The 24,369-nt window shown below is 36.2% G+C and overlaps 1 protein-coding gene across 1 annotated transcript in view; it reads right to left on the reverse strand.

Moving 5' to 3' along the window:
* LOC5569003 overlaps window positions 1–24,369 on the reverse strand; it is a 103,490-nt gene that overhangs the window by 41,319 nt on the left and 37,802 nt on the right. Inside the window, exon 2 of the mRNA XM_001652605.2 lies at window positions 14,444–14,667. Within this exon, the coding sequence (XP_001652655.2) occupies window positions 14,444–14,649 (206 nt within the window). The 5' untranslated portion in view covers window positions 14,650–14,667. The remainder of the gene's footprint in view (window positions 1–14,443; window positions 14,668–24,369) is intronic.

Raw genomic sequence — 24,369 nt, forward strand, 5'->3', positions numbered from 1 at the left:
CTTTTTGCTCCATACCGCTCATTCGATTTTAAATCAAATTCTGAGTGTCCTCCCAAAATTTGAGCTCAATTGGATGAAAACTTAAACTGCACAAGCTCTTCAAAATTTGTATAGGGATTACTATGCGGAAACCAGGAAATTCATTCAATCGGTCATAGTGTTTTTCCACATGATCTTGAGGGTTAGAGCAATGCTGATACTGATAGCTACATTTATCAGCTACAAATTTGCCGAAGACCGTTTTTCAATCTGTCGGCTCAGTGTTTACATACACGGATAAAAATCTGATCCCCAAATCATGGAAATTCATAAATTGGTTAGGTCATAATATCAGGAACACAAATCATGGTTCCTGGAGTCATAATCATGATTCCTCATAAGCGTAACATCTAGTGTGAAAACACTAAGCGGCGCACTTCGCTTCAACCCATTCGTATCGATCACTATTCATTCAAGATGATGACGCGGTTGAGTGGTAGAGAGTACGTGGCTTTCGATCGGAAGATTCTTGGCTCGAATCTCAGTGGATGCTATTTTTAACTTTTTTTTTATTTTGTCGATCATAAACGGATGCGCGACTCAGCATTTTTGGCATTTGAATCATGATTCCGAGCAATCAGCAACAAAAACCTGACGTGTGTGTTGCGTTACGGCAATCTGATTCATGATATCATGAGTCCAAATCATGGTGCATTTTCATAAGATGAAAACACACTGGAATCATGATATCATGAGTCATAATCTTGTTTTTGGATTCTGATTTCTACCCGTGTAGTTGTAGATTTTTGTTTGAGTTGAAAATCTTTGGCAATTAAAAGTTGAGCTGCTTTGTAGGCATCACTGGATATATGCAATGAAACATAGTAGCCATGATTTGTGTGTGCTATCTTTCGCACCAGATGCAGCAATGTTGCCTGTTCAGAAGACAAATGAGCACTGTTAAAAATTATCAATTGGACATGAATCAATAACTAATTACTGAGACGTCCGATTTGAATACGGTCTTTGACAATGTAGCTGACGAATGTATCTAACACTATCAGTTGTGCTCTAACCCTCAATGACACGTGGACAAACATTATGTCCGATTGAACAAATTGCTTGCTTTTCTCATAGTAATTGCTATACAAACTTTGAGAGGCTTGTGCAGTCTCACTTCTAATCCAAATTAGCTCAAAATTGGGGAGGATACTAAGAATTTTATCTAAAATCGAATGAGCGGTGTGAGTCAAAAATAAATATTATAATATACATTAATAAAAAGCTCCGGATATTCATGGAGGAAGTCGGAAAACGAAAGTGAATGGAACTGTATTGGACGTTTCATGGCGTTTTTTAACAGCCTACTTGGTGGCACAACGAAGTTTGCCAGGATCACTAGTTATTAACTCGTATATGTCTGAGTGAAAGCAAAAATACTGAAACCAACAACGCTCTGCGAATATTTAACAGATACTAATAGTTTTTTTGTCAGTATTCTGGTACACATATCTAATTTCTAAAAGTGTCCAAAGGTACTCGGGAATGCTCCTTTTGGCCGGAGTTATACCGGTGGGTCCACTGAGTCAGGTCGGATAAAAAAGGGCTATTTTTTGGGATATGCCAAGTTTTCTTTATTTATTTGCAACGACTATAATTTTATTTAGCATAAATTAATAAAATCTGATATTCAAAATTATAAATAAAGAGTTATAAACCGTTCAGAATGTACCAGATGTGGCCCTTCAGACTTAATCTCCGGAAGAACCGGCTACAGACTTTTTGTGAATAATGAATATCAAACATATTGCACAGCCTAAAAGAGCAAATTTTCATAAAATATGACTTGAAGTAAGTAAGGTCCATAAACCATGTGGTAATTGTTTACAAATTTTCAGACCACCCCCTCCCCTTCGTGGTCTTTCGACTATACAAAAATTTTAAAACGTGCCTTTTGCCAGTCTTTTGGATTTTCCAAACAATGCACTGTCCATAACTGCATGTTTTTTTTTAAGATTGCCAGTTAATACCGAGGAAGCCTCTAGTGCTTTGGCCGTATATTTTTCGAGTTGATGTCTCCGGAGACTTATCTTGGATTTATTTGAGATTTAATTTGATGACAAAAGTTGAAAATTTCGCCGCTTTAGATTTATTGTTTTTTTTATATTACATTTTATTTTATTGACCCTTATTCTTGTTTACGTTCGAATGCTCTTTCAATCGAAAACCGTTTTGTATATCCGTCACGCCAGCAAAATCTAGTAGGTCACGAATTCGAACGAATAGGATTCGATTAAAAGTTGCCGTAAACAAGAATATATTCTGATATATTCTGTGAATTGTGATTGAAGTCGGAGAGAACTGTCTTGTCATGATCATTCCGAGGTATGAAAAAATATACTATAATTGGCCACAGTGAAGTTCCAATTAAGCGGCTGTCGGAGTAGACATAATAACCATTCAACTATATGCTGTTTTTTAGATTTAAACACCTTGCTAACAGGAATTATTTGATCAATTTCTGTTGGCAGTTGACTTCGTCATAGTTTCCATTGACTAGCAAATCACAATTGATGGAATGAGTACACTGTTCACTAGAGAGGTTCAAAAAATCGTTTTTGCTCCACACCGTTCTTTCGATTCCAAATCAAATTTTGAGCGTTTTCCCAAAATTTGAGCTCATTCGGATGAAAACTGAGATTGCACAAGCCATTCAAAGTTTGTTGCTACGGGAAAAGCAAGCAATTCATTCAATCGGTCTTAGTGTTTGCTCATGTGCTCTTGAGGGTTAGAGCTACGCTCATACTGTTAAATACGTGCATCAGCTACAACTTTGCCGATGATCGTTTTCAAAACGGACGTCTCAGTAAATAGTTATTGATTTATACATGATCGCAAATTCTTCAACAGTGCTCATTGAACTTCTGAACAGGCAACACTGCTGCATCTGGCGCGAAAGATAGCACGTACAAATCATGGCTACAATGTTTCACTGCATATATCCAGTGATGCCTGCAGAGCAGCTCAATTATTATCGTCAAAGATTTTCAATTAATATAGAAATCAAAAACTAATCACTGAGGCAGTGTTCACACTATTATGGGTCACCTAGTAACGATTAACCCGTATATACCTGAGTGAAAGAAAAATGACTAAATCTATCACCGCTCAGCGAGTACTTAACGGATTTAAATTATTTTTTGTCAGTATACTGGCACACATATCATCCTTCTGAAAGTGGCAAAAGAATTTCGGGAATGTTCATGTGTCCGGAGTTATTTAGGTGGGTTACTGGGTCAGGTCGGCTGAAAAGGGTGCTGTTCTTCTGTGCCCCAGGAGGTAGGCAAATTTCAAATAACAGCAAATTTCCTGAATCGGCTATAATGTGGCCACTATATCAAGAAATTTTAAGAAAAAACGCATCAGCGTAAACCTTTCGAGAAACGATTGAATTGGATAACCTTGTGTCCTGCTTTTTTTTGACCCTTGAAATAATCATTTTGGGTCCCCAGGATGCCTTAAATTTACGACAAAGTGGCCAATTTGTATCTAAACATATGTGTCAAGCCCATGGGAACGTATTTCAGTAAATTATTATGTTTGATCTCTACTGTTAGAGAATTTAAACGGTTTAGCATCCAACAAATCTATAGCCGGTTCTTTAGGGCATTAAGCCCGAGTGACCACATCCAGTACATTCTAAACGGTGCTTACCTCTTCATTTATAATGTTGAATATCAGATCTTAATGGTTGATGCAAATTAAAAATATTGCCATTGCAAATAAATAAAGACAACTTGGTGTGTCCCAAAAAAGCCATTTTTTACCCGACCTGACCCAGGTACCCACCAAAATATCTCCGACCACAGGAACATTCCCGAGATCCCTTGGCCACTTTTAGGAACTAGATATGTGGGCCAGTATACTGACAAAAATATGTTTGAATCCGTTAAGTATTCGCTGAGCAGTGAGGGTTTTAGTATTTTTGCTTCACTCAGGCCTATATGAGTTAACTATATAATAATAAGTATAACAATAAATCAAATAATAATCAAATATAGCATAATTCGGAACATTTATAAGTCTTTCCGAAACTTTCGAAAGGATAAAACGTCGAAAGGACAAAATGTCTAAAACTGTGAATTTTCCTATGCAAAACTATTTTTTTCCAAAATAAAATAGTTTAAAATCATCATCAGTCATTAGTAGAATAGAATATCACTTAGAATACATAGAATATCTGTGATGCCAACAAGGCATTCAGCATACTTGGAAGATATGTATTGCATTTCGGTACCGACCTGATCAAATTCGCCCAATGGTCAATTAGATTAAAATTAGAGCTTTTACATTTTTTCAACATTCTAGCCTTTTATATTTTTAACTTTGAAAAAAGTGTAATAATTTGAATCATAATAAATCAAATATAGGGGAGATCCCTCACAACCGGATAGCATCCAATACCGGACACCGTCGAAAAACTGAGAAATCATGGTTCATTCAACAAGGTGTATTAGAAAAAAAGGATGTTATTATTGCGAGTAATGCACGCTATGTCTAAACCAGCAGATTATGAAGATTTTTTCCCGCTAGAGATCAGTATTTGGTCTATAGTTTCACAATCGAAAGGTTTTTCAATCGGTGAAATTTTTTCCATACATTTTGTATGGGCTGAAATGCGTAGGAAAACGTGATTTTCATGGGCTATATATGAAACAATAGCTAAAAGTCGAAAAAATCAAAATTTCATCGATGGAATATTTTAAAACCTTCCGATTATGAAAATATAACCCCAATTCTAAACTCTAGTGGAAAAAAAATCCGTGCTACATACATTCAATTCTCATAATCTGCTGGTTTGGACATAGCGTGTAATGGTTGCGTAGGATAACACAACCTTGAAATATACACGCTTTTTTTGAAAACATACACACCTAGTTTTGATTACCGAAGTCGGTAATTTTTACTGGGTTTTTGAACAGCAGAGTTAACTCGGTAGATGTTTGAAAACTGATAAAAAGTTGACGTATCGCCTTAAATTTGAAAATATTTAATAATGGTTTTGAATTAGGGAAAATAATTTGGATCTCGCAAGCATAATTGAAAACCATCATAATTTGAAAGTATGAATGTATGTTGTACCTTATTTGAACTTAATATCGTTAAACTACAATTTTGGTATAGCACCTGTTGTCCCCAAGTTTCGGACAAATTGATTTATTACATGATATCTTTGTGATTTTTGCACCAGTGCACACTAGTCCAGCACCCAAAAAAACGTGCGTTTTTTTAGTTTTCGATGTCGAAACGTAATTTTAGGAGGGTGGTATATTCTGAAGAGTTAAAGGGTATCTCTTGAGCTTTATATTTATATAAAAACTAGTGGTCCCGGCAAACTTCGTCTTACCATCAAGTAGGCTGTTGAAAACCGCTATGAATCGTCACATACAAAATGACAGTTCCGTTCACTTTCGTTTTTCGGACTTTCCCGGTGAATATCCTGGAACTTTTATACATACAAACACGTCGGAACCCTTGACAAACAAAATGGAGAAAGAATCATCCAAATCCATCGACCCGTTCCTAAGCCATTTCGTGATATACAAACACCATTCCATTTTTATTTATATAGATAGATATTTGTGATCTAGCCACTAAGCAGTGCAGTGTGAAAATATGGTTTTCTATATTTGCTCAAATTGAGATTCTGCTCAGAGGGTTCGAATGCATTTAAAAAATACTCTTAAAACCAGATTTTTTAGAATAACCTTTTCTAAAACGGTTTTAGCAAATATAGTTATTCTAGAAAGTCATCTATCAAAAAACTATTGTATTCCTCGAAGAAAGCTACTTTCTATCTCATTTTCTCTGAAGGTTATAAACGGTTTTAGTTGAAAAATAGCCATGGATATCATGGAAAGTGGCAAATCAAATAACTTCCATCCGAAAGCTACTCCTTTAGGCTAACAATCAGACATTGTTTTATTTTGTTTCGTTGTGTTCCAATGCTAACTAGGAACTACTGTTTATGGTTCCATTTAAAGCATATTCATAAATAACTTCAAAGATACAAATATTCAAATACAGTGTTTGTACTTGCAAGTTATTTATAATTGGAGAACATCTCTTAGTTGTTCTTAAAATAACTGCCCTCAAACATAAAAAAATCGTTTCAGTTCCTCATTGATTTTCTTTTGTAATTTAACAAACACAAGTAGGGAAAGTGTACCAGTTATGGCTATAGTGGTTCCCTATTTGGTCATATGTAAATTCTCGAAAACTTTCACATTTTGAATACTTTTGAATGTTTTAACATCAAGATACATATGATGTCAAACTACTTGAACACACGAAATGATTATAAATTTTAAAATAATAAAATTATCACGTTTGATGAAATATTTCCATAACATGTTACTATGTTTGAGTGTAAGCGAGGAGAAGAATGCATCAGAACCAAAAGATTTTAAACCTTCAAGTAGACATGTTGTCACGATGGAAAGAGTTCCAATAAATTGGTCAGATGAAATAAAGTATCTGGGGCCCATGCTAGATAAAAAAAATAACTTTTTCAAATCACATTGAGGGCATTCAAGCCATATGCAACAAATATATAAAATGTCTGTATCCACTTGTTAACAGATAATCACTAAATCTGTCAGAAGAACCAGGCCGGTCATGTTGTATGCTGTATCAATATGAACTAGCTGTTTTAATACCGTGAAGATCCAAAACAACAACAACAAAATGTTAATAAATGCTTAATTTAGTTTTATTAAATTAGGATGATAGTGTTGCCTAACACCGGAAACAAATGTAATTATTGGAATGATACTAATAAAGGAAAAAATACTATTCTGCTTAGTCAAGCATCTTTTCATAATGGAAATTTGCTTGACTTTCCTGGGCATAGTGTATTATCGTGTCTGCCACATGGATGCGAAAATGGCTGCTTTGGCAAAGAAAGCCTTCATTTAATAATCATGAACTTTGGTAAATCGCAATGTAGATTTCAGAGCGGATATAAACGTGAATATCCCGGCACGTGCCCAATGTGGCCAAAACCCATCAAAATGTCCTTTTTTTTATCTGTTTTGTAACCCTTTCGGGTCGGATGATTTTTCATCTTTGCCATAAATATATGTCCATCACTAAGGGTCGTAACAACCATTTTCAAACTCCAAACACTTAAGTTTGGGTCATAAACACATGTTTACTCAATTTTTGAATGATTTTTGATTGTTTAGATCCAAACAAGATTTTTACCGGGTTTTGCGATTTGTCACACCTTTTGGTTTGAACTCAAATTCCGTGTCCTATCCAAAATGTCAGATAGGAACAATACCAGTATAAAAAGTAAAACCCCTATGGTGCTTTAATCATCCAAGTGAAAGTCAAACATGACCAAAGTTTGAATATGAAATCTTAATAACTTTTTCGAATCGAAGTAAGTAACTTTAAAACGGTTTTGAGAAAATGAATTAGAAAGAATTACAACCTGTCTTCTAAAACTATTTCGAAATGAATCCCCTTTTTAACATTTTTTTCACTGTATACATCGCTTAAATTTTGCATGCTATCAGCTCGCGTTAAAATACTAGATAGTTTCTAATGCTGCCCACACAAATTGCATGACAAAATGATAAGCTGTTTCATTCAGTTATTTACGACGTTTTTGTACCAATGTAAAATCGACTTAAGTAGTGTTTGATTCGTGGTTAAGTCACTTTGTCTTTCCATACAAGGGAGCGATGAAAATAATGGTTAGGTTGCGAAAGTTGAAAGTTTCACTTACGTTGTTTTGTAAATCCTGAAATTAAACGTTCTAGTGTGAAAATCGTGTTTGTTTAGAGCGAAACGTCTGTGAAACACGTAGGATTGATAAAGCAAGTTTGTTTATTTTTCTGACTTGAGGCTGTTTGAATAAGTTTTCGAGATACAGTCGTTTTTTGAGCGGAAAAATTTGCAAAAGTAGTAGCACAAACACACTCTATCGTGTTATTTAATTAAAAAAACAGGATTTTATCCAATTGTAGAACCCTTTTGTGATGGATCGTCCAAAAAGGGATGTGCAGCAACCTTAGCTTCAAAACAAAAACCTACCTTGCTACGTTGCGGAATAACCTTGGAATCACGTGTCCATTTCCATTTCTTAAGATAGATTTCAAAACTAGTTCAAAACCTCATTCCTAAAAGGTCAACGAGCAAAGTTGGTGGAGAAATCTAGGAGAATTTTTTTACTTAATTGATGAATACTCGAATTGTACGTTCAGACTATAAAAGTTAAGAACCATATGGGTTCCTGGGGTAATATTCACTTCCGGGGCTTAAGGCGAAGTAGGCCGTCATTGAAATTTGTACGCGTCGTTGATGATTGTTGCTAATTCATCTCACGATACCGAATCAAAGAAATTCAGTTGGTTTTGCACTGAAACAGCTGAAAAAGTATCAGCATTCTTTATGCATGTTAGCGCGTACACTGATACTTTTGCTAGTCAATATAAACTTTCAAGATTGAGTTTTATCACTTTGAAATGCAAGCTGAAAAGTCATCATTGTTGCCAAAATAAATGACGGGCTACTTAGCCTTAACGCACCTTGTCAATTTCACTGAAATAAACTTGTTTTGAGTGAAAAACACTGTGCAGATTGATAAAAGGCTGCAAATGGTTGACACCCTGAGAATTTGATACATTTTGTAAAACTTAACAGGGAGATAGAACAACAAAAGCACGATTCTGATGTAACTTTCCCGATCATTTCACTTGTTGTTTTGCAAGTGATGAATTGAGAATTTTTACAACCTTTTAACATAAAACAGATGATTGGAGACTGGGTAAGTTGTTTATGTGATAATTTGACGAAATAACACAACGATTTCTTTTTCCATAACATTTTCCGTTGAGTTCTCGATTGGGACAACATGCACTCCATTAGTCGGAGCAGAACGACCCATTCCAAAATAAACTACAATCATGAAAGTTATGTCATTTGAAGTCTTTACTAACGTTTTTATGTACAATTGCATCATCTTATAGCGAAAATCATTGAAAACTCGTGTTTTTTTCGATAACTAAAATGACGATTAAAACACGATGGTGCATCTTGCCTCAATGTTGTGGTGCATAATTCCCCTTTGTTTAGGTGCGTCTTGCTTCAATGGTGTGGTGCGTTCTGCCCTAAAAAGCGGTGCATCGTGCCCCAGCATCAATCAAAATTCACGCAAAAGTAGTGTTTGACAAAAAGTTAAATTTTTCAACAATCTAGCGTAATAATGATGAAAACTCGGTCAACACCATGTAGGGTGAACTCAAACCAACTAGATTCGTATATTAAAACACTATATACATGTTGTTTAGTGTTCATTTCGGCACATCTTCCTTAAGTGGTGCATATTACCCCAGGCGCCCCTACGTCTCTTGCATTCCTTCTCATCGCAGAAACGAACGATGCATTGCGGTGTGCCCTCATGCAATGCTCAAAGGTAATATCAGTTGGCGTTTGCCGTCGAAGGGTCATTATGCCCCTCTTTCTCCAATAGAAATAACATATGAGAGATAAGCAGCCTGCTCCATTGTGTCAATGATGTCAAATGTTGCATTGAAACCTATGATTTGACACAAATTATGAGAAAGGTTTGCAAGTGGTAGATATGCGTCTACTTCATTTCAGAACAGTTCAGTACACATTCATGGAGACGCACGGTTGGTCTTCTCAGTCGGTTTTGTGATTTGCCTGTCACTAGCGGCATTTGGGGCAAGTGTGCCACCTTAAGCAAATTGTTCTCTAACTTTGTCTAAAACTTACAAAACCTTCCAATTTAGCCTTATTGTGTTAGTTTCACATATTTCCTTAAGCACTGTGCCATTTAAAAAGAAAATAACTTCAAAAAGTATTAGTTTTAGGGCTTCTCAAATATCATCCAAAATAACCATTTTTTCAACACTATGGGGCAAGTGTGCCACCTCTATGGGGCAAGTGTGCCACCTCTATGGGGCAAGACGGCCACCGAATGAACATCGCATGTAATTCTACTTCTAATGATTTTTTCATTATTTCTTATAAATACTACTTACAAAGCAGAGGCTAATAGATAATTTAAGAAATATTTTTAAGTTTACCGTCATAAGGTGCTGCTTTATAACAAGGTTAATCACATGTGGAACTCTCTACTGGTCAATTCCAATAACTAAAATGGTTATTTTTGTCTCCATTCAATACGATATATGTATTACCCTTATATTACGACGGATATATAAAATATTACACTACATCAGCACTAAATAAGGGTAAAATCTTGTTGTAGATAACTAAAACGGTGCTTAATACGCCAAAAAACATATTATTTTTGAATATTTTGAGAAAAAATCCCTTGGGGGGCAAAAATATCAGCTATTCCCCTACTATACTTCAGAAACCGCTACTGGGGCCTCATTTTTGTTTATTGTTATGATTTTGTTGATGTAGTTTACATTTTCATAAATTTCACTCCAACAATCTCCTTTTACCATATAGGTGGCACACTTGCCCCAATAAGTATAGATTTCAACCAAGCTGGATTTCGCATGTAAAACTAAATACTTTTTTCGTTCAAATGCCACCATGACTTACGCATTTGAATACTTTCACGATGGGCAGTACGTTAGAAAAATCTGTTAATTATTTACCTTTCACCATGCTATTTAAAAACAAGGAAATCTTATAAGAATCTACTCAAATTTGGTTGTTTTTACAAAAGTCGATGTAAATACGTGAAAAATAGAGCAATTTTCATCATATTTTGATCATTGTATAGTGAACTATTAGGGAACATATTGTTGAACTCAAAGATAAAATATATTTTGTAGATTTTATAAAAAGCAGGGGTGGCACACTTGCCCCTATGGCACACTTGCCCCAAAGTCCGCTAGAAAAACTATGGAAATCCATATTTTTTTTATCTTTTTCTAGTGCCGCTTATAACTCAAACATATTTCTTTAAATATGGATAGTAACGTAGAAATGGTCGGAAAAGCTTATTCGCTACGTCTTACAACATTATCTCCAATACTACTGGTGTACATTGAGATGTACACCAATGGTTCATTAATGCCTTCAGAGCCATTTTACATTCTTTATATCTGGGTTTCCTATTATGAACGAACGACACATTTGCCATATGGAACGTATTGTAAGACATGCCATTTTCGAGATATCAGTATATCATTGATTGGTCTAATAATGTATTTGCAAAAAGGAAATAACTACAGTCAGGTCTCCTATTAGACACATGGTTGGGGGGCGTTATAGGAGACCCAGGGCTTATGGGATTTCATCACTTTGGGGGTGTTGTTGAATATCTTGTATGCCAAAAGAGATAGCACAGTACTGTCTTCGGCGAAGTTTCAGTGCTAAGTACGATCTACCTTTAGGAGTTGAGGATCATCCTTTTAGTTGAGGACTTGGCCGGTTGGGGCGCTATTCCTGATTTGCACTATATGAACCATGAGGGATAAGAATGCAAAATTTTGTAACATATGATATCTCTAGATCCTGATGTTTTGGAAGGTTGGTGTCTTCGGTAGAGTTGTTCAGTAGCTCAAGGGCTGATATGCGGTGGTCATTCTGATACGGAATTACGCCACCAGTCGGCGCTAGTGAGCATTGAATTTTTGTTTTGCGCATAGTTCAGTTGCCTGGCCACTTAGAAAGATGGCGTCTTCGGCAAAGTCGCTCAGTATCACAAGGGCTAACATTATTTGAGCCGAAAGTTTCGAAATTTTGCCGCTAGGCAGCGCTAGTGAGCAATGAATTTTTGTTTTGCGCATAGCTCAGTAGCCTGACCACTTAGAAAGATGGCGTCTTCGGCAAAGTTGCTCAGTATCACAAGGACTAACATTATTTGAGCCGAAAGTTTCGAAATTTTGCCACTAGGCGGCGCTAGTGAGCAAATATTTTTTGTTTCGCGGATAACTCTGTAGCCTGACCACTTAGAAAGATGGCGTCTTTGGCAAAAATGCTCAGTATCACAAGGGCTAACATTATTTGAGCCAAAAGTTTCGAAATTTTGCCACTAGGCGGCGCTAGTGAGCAAATAATTTTTGTTTCGCGGATAACTCTGTAGCCTGACCACTTAGAAAGATGGCGTCTTCGGCAAAAATGCTCAGTATCACAAGGGCTATCTGAGCCAAAAGTTTCGAAATTTTGCCACTAGGTGGCGCTAGTGAGCAAAGAATTTTTGTTTCACGGATAGCTCAGTAGCCTGACCACTTAGAAAGATGGCGTCTTCGGCGAAGTTGCTCAGTATCACAAGGGCTAACATAACTTGAGCCGAAAGTTTCGAAATTTTGCCACTGGGCGGCGCTAGTGAGCATTGAAATTTTGATTTGCGCATAGCTCAGTAGCCTGACCACTTTGAAAGATGGCGTCTTCGGCTAAGTTGCTCGGTATCACAAGGGCTAACATTATTTGAACCAAAAGTTTTGAAATTTTGCCACTAGGCGGCGCTAGTGACCAAAGAATTTTTGTTTTGCGGATAGCTCAGTAGCCTGACCAAAGTTGTTCAGTATGACAAGGGCTATCGATTTTCCTCGCATTGTCACGTTTAGGTAAAAGTGCCTAGAGAAATATACATACATTATTTTTTACAATCGGATAAAAGTGTGGCTAATATCCTAGTATTTTCGACGGATCGGGAGAATTTTTGATCAATTTTTTTATATGAGAAAGAGTGAGGATCCGTTTACTACTCAAATGTGTGATCGTTAGCTATTTATATGAATCAAAGAAAATAATATGTGTGTTTATTTTTATTTCGTCATTGCATGAACTCCACATTTTCCAAGATATGGATTGGATAGAAATGAAGTTAGGTTGGAATGTCAGTCATTATTAATGAATTGGGAAATCCATTCGCTAACAATCTTAATGAGATAACTAGGACTGGCATTATCGCTTTAGTTAGACGACACTCTTGTTTGAATATTTTTAAAATATAAACCTTTTTTTTTCATAACGATAATTTAATCCTAAAAAAAACTTTTTCTCACGATTTCCACGTATATACAGTCAACTCTCCCTTACTCGATATTCCGTATCTCGATATCGAGTTAGAGAACCATTGTAAAAGTTGGTTTTCATGGCTAACTCGATGGTCTCTTGGAACGCTGTTGCACTGCTTTTGTGTTCTGTAACTCGATATCTCCCTAAGTCGATGGTCCCTTCAATATCGAGTGAGGGAGAGATGACTGTATATAAAATCTCGAAACTCTCGGCTCAAATAATGTTAGTCCTTGTGGTACTGAACAACTTTTCCGAAGACGCCATCTTTCTAAGTGAACAGGCTACTGAGATAAGTGCAAAACAAAAATTATTTGCTCACTAGAGCCGCCTAGTGCTAAAATTTCGAAACTTTCGGCTAAAATAATGTTAGCCCTTGTGGTACTGAATAACTTTTCCGAAGACGTCTTCTTTCTAAATGATCAGGCTACTGAGCTATCCACAAAACGAAAATTCTTTGCTCACTAGCGCCGCCAAGTGACAACATTTCGAAACTTTCGGCTTGAATATTGTTAGCCCTTGTGATACTGAGCAACTTTGCCGAATACGCCATCTTTCTAAGTGGTCAGGCTACTGAGCTATCCGCGAAACAAAAATTGTTTGCTCACTAGCGACGCCTAACGGCAAAACTTCGACACTTTCGGCTCAAATAATGTTAGCCCTTGTGATACTGAGCAACTTTGCCAAAGACGCCATCTTTCTAAGTGGTAAGGCTACTGAGCTATGTGCAACTCAAAAATTCAATGCTCACTAGCGCCGCCAAGTGGGAAAATTGCGAAACGTTTGGCTCAAATAATGTTAGTCCTTGTAATACTGAGCAACTTTGCCGAAGACGCCATCTTTCTAAGTGGTCAGGCAACTGAGCTATGCGCAAAACAAAAATTCCATGCCCACTAGCGCCGCCTGGTGGCGTAATTCCGTATCAGAATGACCACCGCATATCAGCCCTTGAGCTACTAAACAACTTTTCCGAAGACACCAACCTTCCAAAACATCAGGATCTAGAGATATCATATGTTACAAAATTTTGCATTCTTATCCCTCATGGTTCATATAGTGCAAATCAGAAAAAGCGCCCCTACCGGCCAAGTTCTCAACTAAAATCATCAACTCCTAAAGGTAGATCGTACTTAGCACTGAAACTTCGCCGAAGACAGTACTGTGCTATCTCTTTTGGCATACGAGATATTCAACGACACCCCCAAAGTGATGAAATCCCATAAGCCCTGGGTCTCCTATAACGTTCTGGTGTGTCTTATAGGAGTGAGCGTAATAGGAGTGCACGTTATAGGAATGCGTTTAATAGGAGACCCGACTGTACTGTTCAGACTGTTTTTTTATTCATTTTGTAGCAGATCGGATATGATTTGATTGGACATGCCCATAGCTCCCATGATCCTAAATGAATCTTCTCAATAACACTTACCTGAAGGCGGCTGCTTGGCAATCGGGTTCTTCGCGACACCATCCTTGGCACTCGTATAGCGAAAGGTTTTTCACACTGTAATAAGTTGTTCCTTGGAAGTCAAAATCCGTCAACTTTTCAAATGCTATTCGCCCGGCAGCAAAATTTACTGCCAGGCATAGCAGTAAAAATGATGCTATCATATCCCTGGATATGCGCGTTTTCATAACAAATGTAGGAGAAATCTGAAAGTAAACGAAAAGAGATTAGTGCTATTGCATGTAGGGATTTCATGTTTTCCATTGGTTTGTTTCTAGATGTGTGAATCGGAATTATATTCAAGGGTATAAATCACAGTGGCGGAAGCTTTCGTTGTCGGAAGTACATTTTGTTAGAGGTGATAATCCTTCTTGATCACCGTTACCACTACGTACAAATGGAAAAAAATCTCGGAATTCACAGCTTCTTTCCAAGAAGGGGTTTCAAAACTGTCGCTAACAGTGGTGAAAATCAAAAGAAAGGCAAAGAAAGGCACGCTCGCTTTCTTTCAAGGTTGAAGTATGAAAACTTTATCGACATGAAAAATCAATTCCATGCATTTGACAAATTTTCCGAGCAACATATACAAGCAGCTGCTAGCTTAGACTTTTCGATTCAAGTGATGTAATAAACGATGCCGTCAACATTTCGGAATTTGGTAGATTTAGGCAAAAGAAGTTGAACGGCATTAAGATTACCTTCTTAATCACGAAGAGGGGAATCGCCGCGATGTGCCAGATTGCGAAATATTTCTCAAATATTTGGTAAGTTTTCCACTTACGAGGACAAAACTCAACGTTTGTTCAAGGTCCCCTTGAAAGATTTTTAACACGCTATGGAAGCCTGTCCTGTGAAAGACGATACTTAAATAATTTGGTGTGTTCAAAATGTGGGAGCAACCATATGTCCCACTGTTGGAATCGCTCTTCACGCATACAAATTGTATCCATAATTCGCTACGAATAATTATCCACGATTTTCGTTCTTTGGTTAATTTTTGCTTTATTAATAATCATGCCCATGCAGGATACCTTGCAAGGTTCAAACTTGATCAAGTTGAAAATGTTATTGAAATGAGCAATAAATACTTCTGAAAAACCATCTTGAAGGGAAGAGACAAACATTTTCAACTTACGACGACAAAACTGAACACTTGTTCAAGGTCGTCTTGGCAGGTCTCTCAAGTTATGATAAATCACTCGAAGAGATCAAAAGTGAAAGGTTCTTTTCACGCTATGGCAAGACAAGTGTAAGAGAAAATACCAAAAAGTTTGTGTGTGCAAATTGTGGGAGCAACCATATATCCCACTGTTGGAAATTGCTCTCTACCGCTGGGATAGGTAACCGTTATAATTTTTGCCATGACAGAATTGCTGCGAATAGACATAATTTTAATTTCGCCTCTTCTCCAACGGAACATTTCGAAATATATCTGCATTAGGTAATATGTTTACTTCTAATAAGGCTTCTAATAATACTTTCAATAAGGCTGAAGAATTCAGCAGTCAGAAGTTGGTATGAAATTTACAAATGAAGTATTTGTTAGATTCTATTTCGGTAATGGATACAAATATATTTTATCTATGTTCGTTCTCTAAATGGTTTTTTAGTTCCGTGATTCTGATAGATTTTAGCTGTCGTAGTGTTTAAATAAGACACCGACACGTGAATGCTTCCAGTGGACGATTTGCCCTACAACGGAAGCATTAAACTATACAACGGCACAGTTGAAATACATATCTTACGAAAAGTTTTCCGGACTGAAGCGGGAATCGAACCCATACCCCTTGCTTGATGCATCTTAATGATTGGTAACACTAATCGCACGGCCACGAAGACCTAGATTTTAGTAGTGTTTAGGATTATACTGCCCATAACTGCATAACAGTCACATTCGACATTTTTGACAAATTGGAGTTAATACCATGGAGAGTCATCAAATGATAAATACTTTCGATCAACTTACTGAAATCTGTGAGATTGTTCTAGAAAATTCGAAAAAAATACCAAGTTGTTTTGTCACATTGGTAATTATAACCGCATTACAGTCACATTGGGATTATAAATGAGCCTCGTAATGTAATACCAATGAAATTTCTATCAGAATTATTTTCTGGCTATTCATCTAGTATGCGATATGAGTTGTACAAAATATCAGCCTCAAATAAGCACTTTTGAGTTCCTGGTAATTTTTAGACATTTTAGTTTTCTCCCATACTGCCATAAAATGCAAATTTCTATTGCCATTTACTCAATGCCTACTTTTGTCTAATGTTACAAATATGCAGTTATGGGCAGTATAGTAGCGTTTAGGGTGAAACCGGAGGTTACAGATTACACATGTTTCATTGAATTATCCGGTGAGTTTGTTCCATCATTTTATGAATCGCATTTTGGTAGGAATTAGATCGATGTATGCTCATATTTGCATAGTCGACGTAAGCGCCAATATGACCAAAATGTAGTTTTCCATTGATATACATTCTTCACCTAATAATACACTGGTTGGACGTGCGAACAGCTCTTATTTGTTCTGAAATATTTGAACTATACGAGGAAAACGAATTAACATGAGCACATACACCAACATATCCGAAGAAACCCAGTACGTAGACGGATAGTTTAGCGTATGAACCAGGTTGCTATGACAGTGATCTGGTATTTACGTCAATTCATCCATATAATCGTTCATTAAGGCTAAGTAGCCCGTCATTCGTTTTGGCAACAATGATGACTTTTCAGCTTGCATTTCAAAGTTATAAAACTCAGTCTTGATAGTTTATATTGACTTGAAAATGTATCAGTGTACGCGCTAACATGCATAAAGTATGTTGATACTTTTTCAGCTGTGTCAGCGCAAAACCAATCAATTTTCTTTGATTCGAAATTGCGAGATGAATTAGCAACAATCATCAACGACGCGTACAAATTTCAATGATGGCCTTCTTCGCCTTAAACTCACTGATTGCACGGATAAAACGACGTAACCATTTAAAGATAATTAAAGTAACAAATTAATAAAAAAATCTTCTCTAGTCAACTCTTGAATTTCAATCCTTAGCTAACGCACAGATTACACAGCGTAACAAAAATGACATTTTTGCGTGTCTCAAGAACCAAATTATGTGTCTCTAGTAGATTTGGGGTTGCTGAATCTTATGCCAAACACGTCACAATTTTTAGCTACAGGTCACCAAAGTTGTAAAAAACAATGGTTTTGTTGATGTATACATAAAATTTAAAGTATGTATTAGCAAACTTTTTTGTAATCTTATCCACCAAGCATGCATAATAGGACTTGAATTTTCATTTTAGATATAATTTGGTGGAAATTGAACGATTAATTTTAGATTAAATCAATTTATTCTACATGCTTGCTTGTCTCCCTACAAAATTCTTCGTTTCTCTTATATGGCAAAATACAATACTTTTCTGAACCATCAAAAAATAACTTTTAAGCACCGAAAATATGAAGAACTCTTGTAATAAGTGCTGTTAAATGCATGAAGTTTGAATTCTGTGGCAAATTGAGCAAATAAATTGCCATGCAAGCTGGCAAACTTGCATGCAAGTTGGCTGATATAGTAAAATTTTGCTTTTTCAACAGGAAACATCTCAAAAACTAGACGTGTTATGTATTTTTGAAAACGGCAATGGATTCAGTAATCCTTAATTAAGTAAATAGCGGTGTTTTCATGCTTGAGACAAAAACGTGTTCCGCGTTGTAATCACAGAAGATTCAATAATGCAGCTGGGAACACAAAAACATATTTTCTCAGCAAAGATAGTTCTGGTGCGACGGTTACGTGTTCATTTCGTAAAGGTTTTTTTTTCTCATATTTGAAGATCGACATTGATTGTTCGGTACACACTGAGAAAAAACTTATACTACATATGTCGAAAATTTCATGGTTAGCAAAATACTCGATGTAAAAACTGAAATTACGTAAATTAGATGCTATTTAAACCTAAAAATACGTCATTTTTGTAAAAATAAGTCCATGTAACTGAAAATGTTTGCAATCCGAACAATATTCAGTTCTATGAGACGGAAAATTACGTCATTTGTGGCTTAAATTTACGTCATTTTACATGCTTTAATATGTCCGTGTAATCGAAGTAAACTTTGTAATCACGATTTTTTTCAATGTTTTAACCATCAATTATTTCTATAGGAAACAGTTCTTCTGAGCAGGAAAACAGATCTGAATCATCATAACCAAGAAACCGAGTAGTGCTCCGCAGTATTCAATTATCAACCAAGTTAATGAAGCAAATGTTCTCTTTTGATTGCCTGCATTCAAAATATTAAATTTACAACGCTTGAACTACAAATGCTCTGGATCTATCGCTAGGTTTTCAGGCGAATCCTGACCTTCTAGTTCTCCCAACCTCCTCTTCCGTAGCACTTATGAGAGTGTCGCAAAGTCGGTAGCCTCTCATTAAGTAAGTGCTACATCAAAATTTCCTTCTCTTATTCCAAGTTACAGTAACGTACAGGACGTGGCAGGGAATAGCATTATTCATGCTTTTCGAAACATTGTTCACGATTGGATCAAGGTTTACTCCCCAGCCTTGTTCCCGAAAGCAGTCCGGATGAGATTATCAAATGACACGAATGCTTCTAGTATCCAATCTACGAAGTATATCGTTACTACACTAACGCTGGTTGTCTGGGTTGGAAAAGTTGAGATTTCTTGCACGCCAAATAGATTATTTTAAATTTTCTTACAAAAATCTTGTTATGGGAGAGGGGGTCTAAAAACCGCCAAAATTCTCTTACGACTAATGGACAGCCTGTTAGATAAAAATTTAACTTCCAAAAATCACAAAGAGGGCATGCAAGCCAAAAGACCGCAATGTTCGTTTTTCCATACAAAATAGCCAAGTTTGGAAGCCTTCTAGATTTATGATTAAACTACACAACTCGATATTCTATAACTCGATGTATTTTTCGGTCCCTTCAAATTTCCATACACCGTGCTCTCCATAACTCGATATCTCCACTAGGCAATGTCACGTGAGAGGTAAATTTCTATCGATAATATCTATTTGAAAATCCTTCTTATTTTGGGAAACTTGTACTAATTTTTGTTTGGAGGTGATTAAATACTTGCAAGTTGCTATGAAAGTTAAAAAAACAATGAAAATAAAAAAAATGATTGTCAGTAAAAATAACATGACTTTTCGGGCATTTTGAAACAAATTTTCAAATATTAGTTTTCATAATCCTAATATTGCTTTCTTATAGAAATGATCATGAAAATATTGGAAATGCAGAAGGGTCTCTCTAAATATCATGATTTGAAGATACCCACATAATGTTCAAATCAAAATGTCTCCATTATTACACTTTGTGGAGATAAACATAAGAACCAATGAACGGGGTTTGGGATTAGCTAATCATTCTCAATGTGCACAATTCGAGAGCTCAAAATATAATGCAGTCAATAACGGCGCTGGCCACGTCCTAACGGTCATCGAGGAGGGGGAGGGATGTTAGTGAGACCACCGTTATTACCAGAGACCGAGGTCACCTCTGCATCTCCACGGTTATCGCAGGAAGGATTCATCTTAGTAAGTGATGCGATTCATGATACTTTGAGTTAAAATATAATTATTTTTATCGCTTCATTATAAACGTAGACAAAGGTATGTCGACTATTCAAAAATTATTGTTAATTCAAAAAAAAATATTTTTATTTTATGAGTGTTCTTGATGAAAGTTTTTGACGACCACAAATATTGCATATCTAGCTATGGAACACAAAACCAATGCAAATGCGTTTCAAGGGACCATTGAGGTAGCCATGACAACCAACTTTTACTTTGTTCAGTTGGTCCAGAGGTACAAACTAGAGAAAATTTACTGTCACGAAGCAAATTTGCGATCAGTCGCTAGCAAAGCTTACTGCGATCTCGAACAAAAAAAAAACCCTCTTGCAAATGAATCAACAAAAATAAATGTAAATCTACTACAGTATTTACATCATGTAATGTGACGTGTAATGGCTTGAAAAAAAAATCGTTTATCGCATAACGTGCAGTTAGAAAAACTTTAACAATCAACTTTTACACACAGTTCAAAAATTGTCCATAGGGGAAGGGGTGGTAAAATGAACACCTTAAGGATATCATCTTGTTTCTGATAGAAAAACGAGGAATTTGTATAGTTCGTTCACACAACATCATGAATAGGGATGTTATCTATAGCAGCGACATGAATTCAGACTAAAATAGCTAAATTTACACATATTTTTATTGCTAGCAAACGATGCAAATGTTCATTTTACCTGCACTATGTGGGTAAAATGAACAGCTGTTGGTGGTAATATGAACACCATGCAAAAAACGTGAGCAAAACAAATATTTTTTAGAATTTTCTTTGCATTCCCGAAAATATATCCGTTAAGGATTGTGATCCATTCAAAAAGAAATCCAAAGGTATTAGATTTGACATCATATCATAACGATATTCACCTCACTGGAAAACCTCAAGACCTCCGAGCTAAAATTTCCGTCAGTTTCAATTTTCAAACGTGGTTTACTAAAATCTTGATTTTCGTTGATAATTTCACTTCAATTGACCTCCGTATCAACCCGAACAATCCGATTTATGCTCTTAATCGTCCGTCCGTGATAAAAATTTATTTTCCCTCGGTAAAAGGCACGGTGTTCATTTTACCACCCCTGTTCATTGTACCACCACTTCCCCTACAGCGTTGACATCACTACTAGATCATCATTTCCGTTAAGGCCGCAAAGGACGTCATCATAATCACCCTATCCATTTGAAGAAGAAAATCTCAAGAACCACTTCATATATCGGTACGAAAAATGTATCACTATGATATATATATGTATGTAAATGTATCACTATGAAAATATATGTAGTGCACAACCCATTACATTTTCAGCTTCATCGGTTCACTAAAACTCGAGATTTGCTTCCACAAAGTTTTGATGTTAATTTTTAGAGTGAGACAAAAGATAGGGAAAATAACACGGTCTTCCGTGTCACCTTAACCGTCACTAACATTATTCGAAACAAATAATGACGTTCAAACTACCTTGCAAATAATGACGTTCAAAACCATGCAAAACCAAATAGAAACGAACTCACCGGATCCAACCTCCAGCAGAATCGAACGTTAAAATCGTTCAAAGGGGATGATGAGAGTGCCGGTGATTTTCGTGTAATGTATGTTCTTTAGGGGTGACATTACTGCATAATGGTTGGCTAGCACGTCACATCCCGAACTGAACAAACTTTAATTAACACGAACTACTTTCAAAAATTGAAAAAAGTGCAGCTCCATATTGACTGTTTTCCACAAATAAAACACCAAAACTTTTAGAAAGATGACAAAGCATAACATTTTTTTACCATTTTAAGCCGCCGCACACTTTGGTCCAGTCTCCATTATTATAGTCTGTGGAGATTTGCAATAACTCAACAGCAAGTTTGGAACAGCTGGTAATTTACAAATGAATAAAATCAAAATCATTTCCCAGTTACGGTTAAGTAGCAAAGCGGGATACAAGCCTTCAAACTTGACCCTTTTGTTTGGAAAACAGTACTGTAAATGTAATCCACTTATCAAAACTTTGTCTTAAAAATAAATTTTCCACCAACACTGTCATGTTTCTATTATTAATTGCTTCACCATTTCTTCAAAAAAATGTAAAGCATAAGGTGGGGCAGATGGTTTTTATTTAGATTTCTAGCTCGATTCAAAACAAATGTGTCATGAATTTTATGGTGGTTCAAAAACTAGAGTAAATAAAAGACTTTCTATTCAAATTTTATAGAAATCGATGGAGATTTGGAAACGCTATAACTATTTGTTATTTTCAGACGTGACAATTGTATTTTTTCCCCACTTCCATTGCATGCAACAAAATAAAAATTTAATCCTATATTCGATTTTTTATGTAAGGGCATCGTAAAGATGAAAAATGCCTCAAATCTATTTTTGAAACAATGATCTTTGGATTAATTATTTTTGAAACAATGATCATTATTTTTGAAACAATGATCATGGGATATTTTATTTCGTCCCAAAATGAGTCTCATCATTTAATTCTTAATATTTTTTTAATTTGATGTACATGACACTTTAAGGTTCACCGTTGTACTTATTGTCCTGCATTGAATTTGTTGAAATTTATAATGTTATAGAGAACAGATATGCAATGGGATTTTATTTAGTATTGAAAAACTCATACTCGAATCCCAATCATTAGTTTCTCCCAATAAAAAGTAAATTTGCTTGAAATCTATTACATCTTATTATATTTCAAAGGAATTTATGTTTAAAATACTAGCGTAAACTTGTCGTATTGAATTGCTTTGTTCTTTGTATATTTTCAAATAAGTGTTGCATCTCACCAAAAAGAAGCACCTGAACTCAAATTCTTAAAAAGTATCTTGAACTTTTGGTCTTGAATTGAAATGAAGGACAGTTTATGCTCGACTCTCATTTAAACCGTAAAGTCTTTATTTTCTCATAAAGCAACAAATGCTCTTCCAACAAGCGCTTACTTCCTTTGATTTTCTAACCACTTTTATTCAATTACCAACAGTCACTCTTTTTCCCCATTGCCGGATCGCGCTCCCTTTTGACTTCTTTGTACATTACACGCTTTTATGGAGACCTCCGTCAATTCGAATGGCTACACGTTCTCTTTCTCTTCGAATATGTACTTCAGAGAAAGCTACAGTGTGCGCTGTGTGGGTACTTGATATACCTACCGAACCTCATATTTGAATGGCAAACGGCACAATATTCAGCAAACGAATGAGCATTTCGCGCCAAAAAATGAAATGATGATTTCATTATCACATTTTAGCGGGTTTCGGTATGCATCATCGCAAAGCCATGATTTCATTTATCGCCATACATCATTTGGCAAAATTAAATGAACTCGTTTCGTACCAGCCATAACGTTAATATGATTGCTGGTTTTAGCACTGTTTGTTTGTTATCAGATAAACCTAACAAGAAAATGGGACCAGCAATCATAAGCAATCATCTTGGCAGCACGGTGCATTACGTCCGGACGGGAATAAAACCGCTAGTGCTTCCCCCTCAACTAAAAACGCTAGCGCACGAGAAAAGTCAATAAACGGGAGAGAAAATGCTAATAATCGCGCATATAGCTAGCCGGTTTTTGGCCCCTGGTTGGAAAGGTAAGAGTACTGCTTCAATTGCCGGAATTCTTTACACTAGAGAAGCGGGTCAGAGAAAACTGAAATGTAGCACAAATTCAACCCGTAGAGCAACTAGTGGAGCTTCTGCGTGTAATCTCCAATAGCGGTTTTCCCCCCGGAGGCAGTCGAGTGTTTTTATGGGCAATAGTTGCTCTGGCCATTGTGAAGGTTAGTTCCCTGCTCAACGAGTTGGCGGTGTACCCAAGCTGGTTGTGATTAGTCTGGTAGGTGGGATGAGAAGTTGTATAGAAAGTTATTGTGTATATCTTGGGAAATATGGTTCATTCTTCCATATATTGTTCGGCTAAGTGACAAGCTCGCTGTATAATTTAAGACAAAATTTGTGGTAAACGATCGTATCATCAACATTGCGGTTTCTTGCTCTAATTTAGTAAATCAAGTTAGCTACAGTTACAAATGAGAAAATATACCCATGCGCTGGACAGTTTGGTCAAAATTAAGCTATTCGAAAAAAAAAATGTTAGTCTAAAACAGATGTTTGATATTCTGTCCAATCGCAACTGGATATTGGATCACGTGTTTCGTTTCGTTTCACGGAATTGACTGGGCAATACGAAGTCGGATCCTATTCTTGGCACTTTTGATTCACTTCAATAGCCGCTTTGCTTTGGCTAATATATGGCATATCAGCTGTATAATAGCAGGCACTTAAGTTACTTAGGTCGTCTTGCAT

This window comes from Aedes aegypti, chromosome 3 (genome assembly GCF_002204515.2).
Source record: "Aedes aegypti strain LVP_AGWG chromosome 3, AaegL5.0 Primary Assembly, whole genome shotgun sequence".
In the NCBI taxonomy this organism is placed as follows: domain Eukaryota; kingdom Metazoa; phylum Arthropoda; class Insecta; order Diptera; family Culicidae; genus Aedes; species Aedes aegypti.